Here is a 16,499-nt window from a genome sequence, read left to right as displayed (position 1 = left end):
TATGATAGTGCACACAGGTGGCGTAGTTCAAGACTTTAGTTTGATATAGTGTCATCTCTGTTCTGGACATGTCTTTTTGCTCAGAGGACCTGTGGATGCCCTGGAAGTGTTCAAGGCCAGGTTGGATGGGGCTTTCTGCTCTACTGCAAGGTGTCTCTGCCCATGGCGGGGGGATTGGAACCAGATGATCTTTAAGGTCCCTTCCAACCCAAACCATTCTGTGATTCTATGATTGTGATCTCCACAAACACTTGAAACTCTGTCTCTCTAGTCACCTACAAAAAATGCAAGTTTATGTGAGATTTATTTAATCTGTTAACATCGTATGTGTTTATTGTTCTGTGGGAACAGGCTAACACCTTTCTCCTTTCTCCTCCCTCTGTGTGTCTCAGCTAGAGGATGAAATTTCAACTTTGCGGCAAGTGCTAGCAGCCAAAGAAAAGCACCTGGTTGAAATTAAACAAAAGCTTGGCATAAGTCTGATGAACGAGCTAAAGCAGAACTTCAGCAAAAGCTGGCATGATATGCAGACCACTTCTGCGTGAGTACAGGCCTTACATAAATTCATTCTTACTTGTTGTGTAGCATGTTGGGGGTTCTGTCTTGATGAGCCCTACTGTGAAATTTAGCAATTGAAATACCTGCCAGGAGGTATAGATGGCAGGGGCAAACATGTCAAGCTTCTCAGAGCAAGAAGACCCGGAAAAAACCCTTCCACAGCAGCAGCATTCTTTGCTACTGTGTCTTGCAAAATCACAGAAGCTAAAACTGTTGTGGCGCTTGAGAAGATTATCTTCCTGTCCCACAACACATTCCTACCGGGTCCTTATTTAGGAGAGAAAGGACCTTTTTTAATCTCAGTGTATTATATTTTTCAACTTCCAAAAGAGACAATGTTAAGTAATAATAATACAAAAAATTACCAAAACATGAGGAACTATTTAAAAAAATAATACTATCATCTGAATTATGAAGAATACTGGCAGGATTGGTTGATGTGTTACTGTGTAATTCCTGCTTTGGTTGTCCAAAAGAAACAAAATAAAATTGTTGGAGTAACTGTACCATCTTTGAGGATATCATAAGTCCTACATACGTCAAGTTTTCTGTTATTTTCCAATAGCGTGTTCTTAGACGAGTCCCTGGAGCCTCTCATGGCCTTGGTTTACCGTTGTGCAGAATGGATAACTAGTTCACAATCGTTCAGTGAAACTTGCCTTGTATAATGTGTAAGCAGCTTTGGGTTCCCAGGGTGAAAGATAATGCAGAAATGTGAAGAGCTTACTCCACTGCTGTTGTTGAAATGGTTTTAAGTTTTGGTGGGGTTTTTTTGGTTTGTGTTTTGTTTTTTGTTTTTTTTTTTTTTAACCAGACTGATTGTACTATGGAAGTCTGTAGTCTAAGTCAGTTGTTGCCTTCTAGGAGGGTGCCTTTTAAAAAGGCACCAGTTCTTGGATGAAGAAGCAGGAGAGGGAGGTTATTTGGTCTGCAGCTTGCTGCCAAAAACTACTGGTGCAGGCCTTTTGGCTCACATAAGGAAGGAGTTAAAAATACACGTATGGACCCAGTGATAAGACCTATACTGAACCTGCCACAAAAAAATGTTCAAACCCAGGACAGGTAGTGTTACAAGTAACCTTGAAACACTTTTTGCTCTCTATCTTTGGTGGACCATGACTGACAGAGATGGCAAATAAACTATGAATTCCAAAGCTCTAGGAAGGCCATGACAATTACTGAGGGACTGGTCTCAGCTTCATAGTCACCATCACTGGAAGTATTCAAAAGACATGTAGATGTGGCACTTCAGGACATGGTTTAGTGGGCATGGTGGTGGTGGGTTGATGGTTGGACTTGATGGTCTTAAAGGTCTTTTCCAACCTTAATGATTCTCTGATTCTGTGTGTGATTATACTTACACATATGAACATACCATATACTCCTAAAATTTTGGGGGCTGAATTAATAGGAACATTGGTAGACAGAACCACTCACTTTTCATCAAGTGCTGCCTGAAAAGTTACTTGATTTTTTTTTTTTTTTTGTTGGTTGACAACTGAATTTGACACTTTTAGGGAGAAGCAAGAGTGAGCTGCTCCACAACAGAGGTGAGCCTTACTCCTCAACAGTAAGGCAGGCAGGACAGTGGCATCACCCATGAAGGAGCAATCCCACAGTACCTGAACAAAGAGGGCAGAGCAGGTCCAGAGACAGTAGACAGGGTGCAGTGAAGAGTTCAGTTCTCCAGGTGAGTCTGTAGTCATGAGCCAGGTCCAAGGTCAAGCCAGGAAGTCAAATCTGTGGGTCAAGATCAGGGAGGTACGTGGCCAGGTACAGGCACCAGTAACATATCTCAGGCAAGGACCAAGGACTTATGGTCCTTGCAGTCTAAGCTTTAGTGTAGCACCCAAGCAAAGGGTGGAGGAGCTTAACAAGGCTTCTCTTGGCTCTTTCTCACACAGCACTGTCACCACAGTCTTACCCAGGACACAGCTGTGCAGTGTCAGAGCTGGCCTTGTACCCAGGCGGCCTAACCCATGGGAGTGAGGGGGAAGAGTTTTTAGTGCCTCTTCATGCACCCAGAGCCCTGACAGAAACTTGGAAAAAATATGAAACATTTTTTCATATTTTTCAACATTAAAATAATCATTCTTTGTATTTTAGTGAGAAATCAAATAAGGCATAAACCCCATAATAGGAAGTGTCGTTTGTATGTCTCCTATCTCTAAGTTTTGGACAGTTTCTCAGCTAGGTCCTATTTCTCATGACATGTCGTTACAGGGTCACCCATGCTAGCTTGGTGAGGGTGTCTGGCATGGGGTAGGAGAGGATAGTCTAGAGACACTGAGCTTTAGAAGAGAGGACACCTGAACTAGAGTTACTGGGAGACACTAGCAAACTTTTGAAACAAAACCTTTTGTTTTTACTTGAAATTTGGTAGCAAATTCCAAGACAACTTTTCATTTTTCCTTCACAATGTTGACGTTTTCCACAAGAATAGAGCGACATAGGGGACTTTATCAGTATGGTATCTGCAATATTTTATTTAAGGTGAGTTTCAAAAACAAGAAGCCATTAGGTGATGAGCATTCACGAGTAGTTACATGGAACTGAGCAGCAGGAGTCCAGTTATGCCCTGAAAGTCCTGATGTCTGTGGTCCAACTGCTATATAATTCTGGCTGGCACTCGTGCCAGTACACCGACGCCAGTTCAAATCATGGTAATCTGGCATTCTTCAGAATGGATGTGTTAAGTAATAGAGGTGATTCATTGTTGCTGTACCAAAATAGCAATGGGATAGCATTACTCACTAGTAAGATTTAGTAAGGATGAAAAGCCTGTTTTAAAAAACAAAAGTTCAAAATATTTACATGCCTGTACTTTAGGCTTCTAAATCCACAATTAGTCTTTTTAAATTTCAAAAAGACCTGTTCTTAAGGAGGCAAATTTTGCTTTCATTCAGTCTTACTGGGTTTTGTAGCTGCTGTGCTTTCCTGGAAGTTAAAACCACTTTTCTTTAATGGGGAGCTTTTCAAAGCCACAGAGAACAATTAACAACATTTTTGTCTTCTTACTGTTAATAATCTTTTTAAGCTCTCTGTTTAGGGATGCGTTCTTAGGGTTCAAGTGGACTTAGAGGCAGAGGGATGGACTTCTCTCAGAAATAGTTCTGTAAAGTGTGTCTGAGCAACTAGTTAAGACTCATGACCTAACTCATAAGGATGGATGCCACCTGGAATGACTAAATTTAAACTTGAGATTCTGACTATTTTTAAGCATTTACATTTTAAGTGGTTGGACATGGATAGCTTAGGAGTTAACCTGAGCGTGCTTGACATGTGCATGTCAGAAATCGTCATTAAAGGATTGTTATGATTAAAAAGAAAAAAAAAGTCATAGTTTTCATACTGAGGAAAGCTAGAGCTGGAGGTCAATGGGCTGATAGCATCCATAGATTCAAGATTATGTCAGGTTCAACATACAGCTCTGTACAAAGACTGCTTCCTTGTCATTAATTCATGCTTTAAGCTATGCAAAAGCAATTCTAACTACCTTTAATAAGACATTACATTTGCAACAATAATGTGTAGCTTTTTTGGTATGAAATCAGCTTTGTTTTTCTCTGAAGAAAACCTGTAACGTTGTTCGCATTTTTCTGCCTTGTATGAAATACACCTGAAAGTCATTCACTTATCATAATAACCAGAATCATAATGCATTTTCCAAGGTCCTTGTTCATTTCCTTTGCTACTCTTCAGTGCACTGATTTTTAGCGTAATCTATGTGTTAGGGAAGGCAGGGGGTTCTGCTATAGAGGATATCAGTAACTAGGGAGCAAATGATTGCCTCAAGTTCAGTTTGCTTTCATGGTGGTAAGGCATTCAATAGGAATGACTTCCCACACGCAACTTTTTAAAGATCAGGTTTCCAGTGAATAGAGGTGGGTGGATATTCAGATAGCTTCTAGGCAGTTCAGGTTTTTTATTTACATTTTAAACATAGATAATTCATTCTTATTTAGATGCTAGACGCAGGGTAATGTTGGCGGATTTTGCAGTTATTTATTTTAGCTTAAGAAATAGTTAAAAGTGTCTTTATAGGGATATTTACAAAGACCATAATTGAGCTTTTCTAATTAACATTTTGCTACAAAGGAAAGTTTTTATGTAACCTGAATGCAGTATGTTTACTTAGTTAAAGCTGTTTGATTGGTGGTGCTTCAATAAAGTTCCCACAGCTCTCTCTAGCCTTCCATACTTCAGATTTTCACTGCATAGTGCATTAAGGTAAGAAGATAGCTTCTATAAAGATTGACCTAGTTTTATACAGAATCACAGAACAGCTGAGGTTGTCAGTGACATCAGGAGACTGTAGTCCAACTCCCCCTTTGACAGAAGGATGCTCAGGACTACGACCAGTCAGGTTTTGAATATCTCCAAGGATGGAGACTGTACGGCCTCTCTGGGCAACCTGTTCCAGTGTTCAATTACCCTTACTGTGAAAAACCGTTTTCTTTAAATATTTCTTGCATTCAGTTTGTGCCCATTGCCTCTTGCACTTTCACTAGATACCACTGAGAAGAGTTTGCCTCTATCTTCTCTACTCCTTTTCATCAGGTTATTTATACACATTGATGAGATCTTCCATGAGCCTTCTCTTCTCTAGGCTGACCAGTCCCAGCTTTCTCAGCCTTTCCTCATATAAGAGATGCTCCAATCCCTTAGATATCTTTATGGTCTTTTGCTGGACTTGCTTCAGTATGTCCATGTCTGCCTTGTACTGGGGAGTGCAGAACAGAACCCAGCACTCCAGGTGTGGCCATAACCAGGTCTGATAGAAGAGGGGAAGGATCACCTTCCTCAACCTGTAATCACTCTTCTTAATGCAGCCCAAGATACTGTTAGACACCTTTGCTGTGAGGGTACATTGCTGACTCATGTTCAACTTCTTGTGTACCAGGACCCCAGCTCTTTTTCTGCAAGGCTGCTTTCCAGCTGGTTGGTCCCCAGCCTCTGCTGATGCATGGGGTTATTAATCCCAAACTACAGGACTCTGCATTCCACTTTGTAGAACTTCATGAGACTCCTTTTGCTTCATTTTCTTCATACTATCAAGGTCCCAAGTAATAGCATTCCTCAATGCAGTTACAGAATTGCATTGCAATATATATGGAGAAGATTACAAGGATTAATTTATCCTCTTCACCAGTCCCTCACACAAAGCACTAAGGACATAGATCCACAAGATACCTTGGCCTTTGGGAAGCATATATGTTGTAACCCTGCTCAGCTTTGTCTGTCCCTCAGCTTTTAATTTGGGGCTCTTCTGTACTTCTGTGGAAATAAACAGTAGGACATTTTAGTGTTGTCCTCTCCAGGGATATTTTGGTACTACTGAGTTTCTAAGGAGCAGTGTATCTATAAAATTACCCACCAATAACCTCACTCCAGCCTAATAGTTCCCAGAAGCTCCTTCATCATTTTCTCCTGAAATGTTAGCAACTGTTAGAAGGCATAAGCCTCCTCTGTTTTAAGTGGATAACCTTTCAACCTATGGGTGGAATAGTAATGTAACTACAGAGATAGCTTCTAGGGAGTCAAAAATGGTTGGTTTTGCTACTAACCCTCCCGCCCCCAAAAACTATACTCCAGATGTTCAGACCACTGTAAGCAGCAGTTCTGCCATGGCCAACAAATTATTAGAATAGCTAAAAGCTTAAAGAAAACCCGTTCTCTCCTTGAGGGCTGTAGTGGTCAAATGAAGTGAAATGTGTCAAAGCCCATATACTTGGTGATTACAACCAGGGGATTGGGAAGCCTTTGATGTGGTGGAAGTGGACCCATGCAAGACTGCCATCTAGGACAGGAGTCTCACAAAGCTATGTTTTCAAAAAGACTTTTCATCTTTTGCCCCCACAGACAAAAATTGTCACTTGTTTTAGAACGGGAAAAACCTCATGAGTTAAGAGGCCAGAATCAAGAGAACTGTAAGTGCTAGCTCCAAACAGCATGTCTCCTAGGCAGTGGCTGTGGCTTTCTCAGGTGGTGGCTGTCTTTTGAAGCCTTTTTAAGAAGATTTCGGTATTGCTCTGCTCTTACATGTAATACTTACCTGAGATTTGGGACAAGAGCATTCAGCATGGACCTTTCCCTCCAGAGACAGAAGGCGGCACTCTTCGTTGACTACTAGTTGCAAACTATGTGAGCAAGCTTAGTTCTGCTGGTAGGGAACCTGAGGACAGTTGTATGGATTTCCACAAATAGTAGGAACTTAACATTTTGTAATTCAAATTTCTGCCAGGTGATGAGAAAATACAATGTAACAGTTGCGCTGCATGTGTTTTGGACTTACAATCAGATATAATTTCTGGACAACCACAGCCCTACTGTGACTTTTAGGAATTTGATATACCATGTTCCCACACACGTATTTGTTATGAATGGTAGTAAAAGAAATGTGGGTGTTGCTGTTCATTGCAATGTGTAATCACCTTTTGACATTTTGTTCTGTAAATTTGCAAGTAAATTTAGCAGTTGTGTAGGAGAAGAAATAGGCATGGTAGCTGTAGCAAGCACATTACCTGCGTGTGAGCCTGTGCTATATGGAAGTATAGGCTCTCACTTCCACTGACTTTGTGTCCTTTGGTTCGGATCAGGCAATGTTCATGCCTTCTTCAAAGACAACTTTTTGCCACTTTTCCATATGTATCTCTGGCCTTAAACTTGGAAGGGTGGGGTAATGGAAAATAAGGATGGAGAAAGGACTTTGAGAAGTTAACTTAGCCTGTTCTAAAAGATGTATGTCCACTTGTTTACACCAGAAGCTTCAGCTAATGGAAATTCCTCAGCAATGTCAGGTGATCTATTCCAGATCAGTGAATAGAGTATTAGTTCCTCAGGGAAAAATCCACTGTAATTATGATTGTGCACCAGGAAATATATACACATATGTTATAGATATCTGTATGTATGTATATCTAACTGTAAGGAGGGGAGGCCTGAGTGTAAATTGAAATCTCTGAAATGACCAGGATTAAAAATATCCAGGAAATGGTCAGTGGACAGGGGAATGGGAAGGAAAGGAAAGGGAGAGATGGAAGGAAAAGTAAAAACAGAAATGAAGCAAATGGAAAGAGAAAGAAAAAAAGGAAAGGAAATGGAAAGAGGAAGAAAAAGAAAGGGAAGGAAAAAGGAAAGAAGAAAGCGAGAAGAAGAAAGACAAAGGAAAGAGAGGAACATGAGAAAGGAAAGGGGAAGAAAGGAGAGGACGGGAAGGGGAAGGAAGGAAAAGGGAGGCTGTTTCATCTGTGTAATTTTGTTGATCTAGCGTACAGTAGAGAGCCTCCAGGCAGTGTTACTGGCATAGTTTAAGGTGTGATGAACTGTGAAGTTTCGGCCTGGAGTGTCTTAAGCTCATCTGTGCTTAAGCTAACATATTGTGGCTTTTCTACCTGAAGATTAACTGTACCACAACTGCTTGTTTTTCCCCTACTTGATGCTGCATTTTACAGATAGTCCCTTTCACACAATTGTATCCCCAGTTTTTCCCAAGGTTTTGAAGATTACAGTGCAGGGCAGCACAGAATATTTGTCCCCTTTGTCTGGCACCTTTCCTGACTCATGACTCTCTCCAGTCTACCGAACAGTCATCTTCGATTTCTGGCTGCAGGCAGGTCCCCTGCAACCTGCAGAGGTTCGGTTCCCTCAGCTCTGCCCTTCCTCTCTCAGTGGGAGAGGAACTACCTGGGGCATACTTCCTTTGACTGATTTAGGCATATGTGCCCATCCAGGTGCCAGCACAGTTTCAATTAGTTCTTAACATACCTGGCAAAGGGAAGGATGTCTAAAAAAAGTAAATTTGTGGTTGTTTGCTTTTGAAGTTGGAATGAATTTCAGGTGAGCACTGAAAAAAAACCAACAACCCCACAACACCTTAGAGTTCATTTGTGGGCAAAATGGCAATATGAATGCTCTTAAGAATGTTTTATGTACATGTTATCTGCCATTTACATACACATTTATTTCATTTGAGCAATAGCATAATTTAGTTAATGCTGAGCCCCATTTTTCACAGAAAATCAACAGAAAAATAGTTTGCTAGCTGAGAGTTTCTCAGCGACCCGGACACTTTACACTGATTCCAGAAATGTCATTTTTCAGCTGCCTAATGGCTTGAAAACTAAAAAGCAACAAGCTCCATAGGGCATGGCTTGCGCTACCAGGCTCTGCTCTGCTGTATGGTTTTGTTGTTAATTGTTTGCATTTCGTTGCATCTTATGTAAGCTTTATCACAGAAGGGGGTTTCTCAAATGGATTAATTTTGCCAGCAAGCACTGATGGAGAGACACAATGCTGAATGAAGATGTACTGTTTAGCAGATGTACTAATTTTACAGAAGCTGAATTTAAATTCTATATAGTTTACTGTAGTAGGTCAAATGTGCAGCTCGCCATGCCAACTATGAGTATTATATTTACAGCCTACTTCCATCAGCAGTCCATGTACTGCACCTGTGAAGGAAGGTTAGATTTAACTCTGCCATGTGAAGGGCAATTCTGTACTGAGTTGAGATCAAACAGCGTGCAGTATGATTATCCTGTCTTATCCTGCAGATGATGTTGGCCATTTAAACATCTAGTTCTCTGACCTCTCTATATGTCTGCTGCCTGGCTGTACTCTATATGAAGCACTATTTCCTTTGCATGTTGTGTTTTATGAAACAGTATCTTCTTTCATCTGCTTTTGCTGGCTGTAAAAATCAGCTAGTGAGACCTGGTTGTCATATGATAGTACAACCTAAATGCAGTATATGAAACTGTCAGGTGAAAAAGCAGTCAAAATACGCTGCAAATCTACTTTGCCTAATTAGTATGTTACAGTACTGGAGATGTGAGTTCTCTTTAAAGCTCCTTTTAAATGCGTTGGGCATATCAGAATATAACTGCAATATCAGCATATTTTATTATAACCTCTAATAATCAGTTTTATAAACAATTGCTTTTGTTAAAGAAATGCCCTATTTTAAAAACCAAATTATGATTGGAAGATAATGGATGAAATTCTTAGGTGAATATCCTATAAAAAGGTGATGTTCAAAATTACACAGGTGAGTTTTATTTACAAGTTTACAATTGTGTCAGCAATTCACATTCCATGTTTGTTTAATCTTTCTTGTCTATGAAATACATTATAAATATTTACTGTAAGTGCTAAGTGAAAAGCGTGGAATATGATCCATGTTAGCCACTGCCAGCAATTCTTCTGTGCTATGGACTATGTTTAGATGCCACAAAACCAGAGAAGGCATTTCGACTCTAACTGCATAAATCAAGTAGCCTGTTCCTGCTTTTACTAATGCTACTGAGCATCTGGTATAGTGCTGCTAAACTCAGGTAGGTTATGGTGACTTGGTGTAAGAAAGGCATAGAGCCTAACGATGTATGTGTGTGAAAATGAATGCCGTGGGTTGGATGGTAAGTGGTATTTCTTGAATCTCTGCGTCCTAAATTCTCTGAGTTTGTTTCTGCTGGAATATTTTTGCCTTAAGGTTCAGGGTCGCTGACCTTATTTCAGCCAGTGGCTGGCTGGCTGACTGCCTGTCTGTTGAGATGCTGTCACCTGTCTAATGGAGCTGGGTGGTCAGTACTTGCCCAACGATTGCCAGCAACGGCCGCTCAAAGGATGAGAGCGTACGGGTATTGTAGATGACTTAGCGTGTTGGAACAGTTGGTGGTGTTAGGAGGGCTTAAGCCATATGTACAGCACTTTTTCCAGTGAATAAATGTTAGTAGGTCTTACCTGGAATATCCAACTTCACTTCTGCTCTTAAAGGTTTCTGAAAATTATGTAGGCTGTTCAGTGCATTAAAACAAAACTGCAAACTGCTGTGTTACATGAGGATGTGAAAATTGCTAGCTCAGATTATTAATGCTACATACAGCTGAGAAGATTCCCAAAAGTCAGAGAGAATATGTTGGAGATCATTGCTACCAGAGTGCTTGGCAAGGTATCAAATGAATGCTGTAAATACAACATAACTATGCTGATAAAAATATCTGAGCCAAAATACTGTGCTGTGTATCAATACAAAGCATAAGTAACTACAGTAAGGCAATATTCTTTGTGGAAAAATAAGTTATTTATGAAGAAGGCATAGTGATATGCATAATGCTGGAGAGGCAGGGATGAGAGGGGGCTTGGTTTTTAAGCTAACTATCAGTGAGCTCTACTGAGATGCAAATTACTGTTGCTTGTTTCTGCTGACAGGTATTGCATGTTGCACTGCATTTTTACCTTGGTTTTTTTTTTGCTCCATAAAGCTTCTCTTCAGCACTGGGGGAGGGAGGTTCATGTCAAAGGTCATTTTTGCTGAAGTTGTTGCTGAAAAAAGACCACTTGTGTAACAGTCTTAGCTGGATTTATGCTGTTATGTAATGTCAAAAGCATTAGGAACATAAATGCAGTCTCCATGTCTTCCTTGCTAGTGGAAATACTGGGGAGGATGTTGGGTTTGTGGGATTTACAGAGAAAACACAATATTAGTTGGAATGCCAGAATCAGTGGTGTTTCAGCCAACTCTCAGAAAGTGTATTCTGACCAGCGTAATGTTCAGAAATAAATAGGGGACTCTAATGTTTCTCAGTTAAAGTTGAGTCTGTCTGCTGTATGGGGCATTTGAAACTATTCTTTTAACCGTTTTATGCAGTGTGAAGAACCTGCAGCAGAAGGGTAAGACATGGAGATGTTTTTTCATAAAGCTAAATAGACCTGTGAATAAAATGAACTCCAAGGTGTCTTTTTCAAAAAATTAGCTCAGAAGGATATCTACACAGTATTTTACTAGGTATGGTCAACCTGTACATGAACAGTTTTTTCTACCAAGGGCCTTTCAGAGCTGGCAGTCAAGTCTGGGACTCCATTTTGTCATCAGCAAAATTCCACTCGTGCTGAATGGTTTAGGAAACTTCTCTGGTAGGAAAATGTCTAAAGTCTTGTATGCAGTAATGTAGGCATTTTAAGAAATGCCCTTATATATATATATAAGCATAAAGAAACCCACAGGAGTTAGAATATTTCATTATTTGTTTTTTCCATAGGCAACTCTTACCAAAAGCTACCTGCTCATAGTTTGAATGAAGCATCATTAATGGCAATTTTAGGGTCTCATCCCACTCTAGTTTATATGAGAGTATGTCCACTGACAGCAAGAGAATGATAACTGTTAAACTAGTTGAGCTAGAGAATGAGGCCTCAGTGAAATAAGAGCATTGCAATCTTGATATGTCCAGGGACAGACAGCAGGGCTGAGGAGAAAGGAGATCCAGTGAAAACAGTCTTTTTGGTTGTCTTTGTGTTCTGCCAGAAGAAATAAACCAGTGCTGCTACCGTTCTAATTATAACTTGTGCTGCTTCTGTCACTGTTGCAATGTTTTAGCCCTCGTTGTCATTCAACATTGTGCATGTGATTGATTCAGCTTTATCTATCTCTAGTTTTCTAGAGATTTGGTACCCTGGTCTAAGTTGCTCCCTGTAGACTGCCTTGCTAGTCAGTGAAAACAGAGACAAGCACCTTCATAGAACAAGCTGTTTTACTTTCCAGTTTTAGAACTTGTTAGGTCAGTGGTCTGTAAGGTATTTTGTGGCTTAGGAACATAAAATCAAAGTATTTGTGTTGGGAAAAATTAATTGTTGATAGGCTCTTGTCTGAAAGAATAGAGCATTACTTGACATCTGCCTTCTAACCTGTGGTTTGTAAAACATAGACCTGAACAGAGGACTTTCAGCAATAGGTACTGCTAGGTCTAAAAGGACCTGACATAAAATGTGATGTGCTTGTTGCAAATGTTAATCTTCTCTTATTTCCCCTCCTGCCTCCACAAAGTTACATTGCTTTCATATATCTAAAAGGAAGAAGAAAATAGTCTGTTTCAGGAATTAGGCAGTGGGATTTTTTTATTGATCTCCAGTGTATGTTGGTACACATTTGCAATCTTACAGATTTTGTTCAAAGGACAGGTAGAACCGGTGGAATTGTATTTCTGAGTTTTTCATGATCATTTTTTCAGTTCTTGTCTGCCAATGCACACCACAGGATACAAGACTGATTATAATGTGCTCTCCTTTTGTTACTAGGTCAGTACTTCTAATTCTGAGCTTGTCTGCGTCACTGGGAGTATCAGATAACTTATTCAGAAGGAAGCCTCTGACATGCTCAGAGTTAGTTTACTCAGCAAAAAAGCATCTGTGCAGAAAAGCTTATTGATTACTCTGAGAATGCAACTTAAACGCACTGAAGGGTCTATGTGGGTCAGCACATATATTCCAGATCAATAAATTAAGATGGTTCTGTGTTTGCATGTATATGCTATATGTGAAATGAGTGACTTCTAAAAGGATTCAGTACTATTAAGAATATGCATTCACTGTCTAGATTTTGTTCATCTTTCTTTCTCTATCTCTCCCCAAACCTTCTTCCCTTAAAGAAATTTTTAAAAAGGAAAACTGTAGCATATGGAAACAGATTCGATCCATTTTGTCTAATTTGAAATATCAATAAATAAATTGGAAGTGCATCTTTTAAATATACCTAATATGTATATGCATGGAAGAGCAGAGTTTATATGTCCTGATTCTTTTATATGCTTTAGATAGCAGATTTTGCTACCAAGTCAGTGTCTGCTGTGACAATGCTTATTCGATGTAAATTTACAGAAAATGTTTCAAACAGGTATTCAACAAATCACTGCATTCTACTTTTAGACAGCTTGCATTGACCCACTCAGGGGTGTTATCTACAAGGGGGAGAGACAGTGAAGGATTGCTCTGGAGAGCACTTTGCTCACATTAGGATTAAACTGCACTTAGGAAGCTATGCAGAAGCAGGCATCTTTGTAATTTGTTTTGGGCTACAGTTGTTATGTTCTTAACCTTTCAGTAGATGGGATTTTAAAATGTGGAAATAAGGGAAAAAGGAATTAATTGTAAGGGATTCTTGCCTCTCTTTTTTTAATACTTATCACTATTTCTGTTCTATCTTTTGTTTCCAGTTACAAGAAAACACATGAGACCCTGAGCCATGCAGGACAAAAAGCAACAGCAGCCATCAGCAATGTAGGAACTGCCATCAGCAAGAAGTTTGGAGATATGAGGTATAGGGATCTGCTGCTTCTCTGATTTTATTTTGAGGACAAAAAATATAAGTCATCTGTCAGCTCTTGCTTTTCCTTCTACATTAGTGTTTTAAAGGTTCAAGTACCTAACACTCAAGTTAGAGTGTCTTATAACATTCATGGGTTCAAACAAAAAGAAGGGATAACAATGAATGAAGATGTAATTCTTATTTGAGTCCTTGTTTAAAAAAGTGCAATTTGAAATGTTTTTGGAATAACTTTGCAAGCTCAAGGAAAAGTACAAGTAAAATGGAACAAAAAAATGCAGTTAGATGTTTATTAACCCAATTTTATTCAGATTCTGAACAAAATTCTGGATTCTGGAGAGCAACACCATCTGCAGAAACCAAGCCTGCCTTGGAGCTGCTTGTAGAAAGATAAATCAAAAAATATCTCAGGCTATTTTTTATCAGCTTTTTCAAGATGTACAAAGGCAAAATTTTGTTCTGCAGTTGTATGTATAAAAAAGGTGTGGTGAAAGTAACAGGAGTTGAGGTCAGGAGAACTGTAACTTAAGTACAACTTACATGTCAGGATTTGTATGTTATGTATGTTTAAAAGTGTTGGTCTTGAAGTTCCTCAGAATGATAGCATAAATGAAGAAATTGTACGCTGTAAACCAGCACTTCAGTTTTCAACTTGGTAGCAAGATTACAGAACTTCTTCTCAGGTGTTTTAGGGCGCTGATTTTTTGTGATGAAATAAATGGACATGGGTAACTATAGTATTTTGTTTGAGCTGCAGAATTAGGGTCTAATGTATTAGAGATATTGATAGGTACACACTTTTTTTTATCATTTTGTTATGTATGAGGTAACCATATCCTAAGATCTGTGTGAATCCATTTTACAGTATTTCAAGTATATATGGTTTTGTTGGTTTTTTTCTGCAGAAGGCTGAAGCATAGTTCTTGGCAGCTATAACTTATTATTTTCACTTCTTTACTTTGAATCTTAAATCTTTAAGAGTTCCTCCTTTATACCTACCTTTTACATACAGCTTAATGTATGTACATTACAAAAGTACTACTGTTTTTCCAGGTGAAACTAAAAAAGGAAAATCTTCATCACTGCATGATCTGCTTTACAATGTCTATTTCCACACTGCAGTTTAAAATGGAAATGTAGTGAGTGACTTGCAAGCAGAGTATGAACATGAACTAAGAATTGTTTGACATGACAGAGTTAAACATCCATAGGTAGTATATGCCTAGAGAAGGATATAAGAATAAGGAGGCATGCAGTTACATTTTCCTAGTACATTTTTTTAGCATTCAACAACCTGGGAGCTGAAAACTTTCTAAAACAGAGATTTGAGCTTTCATTTAAAAGTCTTTGAAGGGTTTTTCTTCATTAATTTATGCTGGGTTTTTTTAAATTTATTTTAACTTGTGTGAGCTTTTGACATTCTTAACACCTCATGTCTCCCCAGATGAACAGATAGTTATGTGGTAAAGAAGTGTGTGGTTTAATTGTTTGTTCATTCATTCCCTATTCTGAGTCTCCCTGGTCTTTCCTTTGATGCCTTCTGGCTCTTCTGTTATGAGAAACAGTGAGTGTAGTTCTTCAGCCATCCTTCATGTCACTCATGATTTCCTGTGGTTTTATCGTATATCACTTCAGTTCCCTCTTTTCCAGGCTGAGGCTCCAGTTACATCAGTTGCTTTCATGGGCCTTTTTCCTACCATTATTTATTCTTACTGCCTTCCCTGCATTCATGGTTGTATTCTGAGAAATGCGTGAGATGCAATGTGCTGCATGTGGCACCAGCATATCTTCTGTTTCATTTTCTGTTCTTTCCTAACACTTCCTCCTGTGAAAAAGATAAGTCCACTGCTAAGTGAACAGGTCCTGTTGCTGCTTCCATGCTTTAGATCCTACAGCAGTGACCAAAGAGTTGATGTGCAAATACCTTGAACACTGGCTCTTGATCATAGAGGGAAGGATGACTCCGACTTCAGTACTTCTCAGGTCCTGTTGCTTGTGCTTTGCATAGGCTGTGAGATTAACTGCAAAGGTAGAAATGCCTTCACTGTAACAGAACATGTTTTTCCTTTAGTGTTTCCCGTAATTAATCACTGTTACCAAATTCTTTTGCCTTACCTATCAGTATCAACGCCCATGGCGACCACGCTTCTGACTAGCCCTTGGAAAGCAGATGGGTGGTATTTATCCCACTAGCCCTTTAGCCAAGGGCTCAAAGCAGAGGCATAAGTCCATAAGCATTTTGATTAATCGAGAAGCTTGTTTCTAGTAGCTTGCTTTGATCAAAATTATTACCTTGAACCTTGCTGGGAATTTTTCAGGAAAATATGAACTGCCAGCACTGCCATTTTTTGTGGACACTTACTGTTTTCAGTTAAGTTCTCAGTTTGGAGAGTTTTCTTGACACTTGATGATGAAGAAGGAAACAGTATAGCCATAGTTCCATAAAGCATGGCATGACTTGGGCCTTCTGCATCACTGAGCATCCTAAATCCAAAGTAATGGTCGGTATGCTTCTCTCAGCAACAAAGCTGGCCTAAGATCTTGGCTCAATTTGGGCAGGTGCAGTTCTGTATGGGGTTACACTGTAAACCTTGTCACTTAAATTACCTGGTTTTACAAATCTTCCCCACTTCCACTCCAATGCCAGCCATGTTTGGGGGAGTAAGCTGTAAGGGGGCATCCATTCTTTGTTTCATTGTTTGCTTGCTTTTTTGCTAATTCAAATAATTTTATTTCAGTGATCTAGTATATGGATTATCACTGCCCTCTCCCATAATGCTGATTTAAACACACAGCAGACTCTAGCCTAATTCTCTTGGTTGGGCATTAAGGCTGATAGTCA

General features: G+C 39.4%; 1 protein-coding gene across 1 annotated transcript; it reads left to right on the top strand.

The window, feature by feature from the left end:
- Positions 1-392: 392 nt before the first annotated feature.
- LOC104619039 (tumor protein D53 homolog) lies at positions 393-14,927 on the top strand (the record flags this gene model as incomplete). Its single annotated transcript, XM_010284803.1, has 3 exons — positions 393-541; positions 13,548-13,649; positions 14,903-14,927. Coding segments are annotated over 3 exons (276 nt in total), but the record flags the coding sequence as incomplete, so codon positions are not given.
- Positions 14,928-16,499: the final 1,572 nt, after the last annotated feature.

Source organism: Phaethon lepturus, unplaced genomic scaffold, assembly GCF_000687285.1.
Source record: "Phaethon lepturus isolate BGI_N335 unplaced genomic scaffold, ASM68728v1 scaffold1064, whole genome shotgun sequence".
Taxonomy (NCBI): domain Eukaryota; kingdom Metazoa; phylum Chordata; class Aves; order Phaethontiformes; family Phaethontidae; genus Phaethon; species Phaethon lepturus.
The sequence above is the reverse complement of the archived record's forward strand: the minus strand, read 5'-3'. Positions and strand labels throughout refer to the sequence as shown.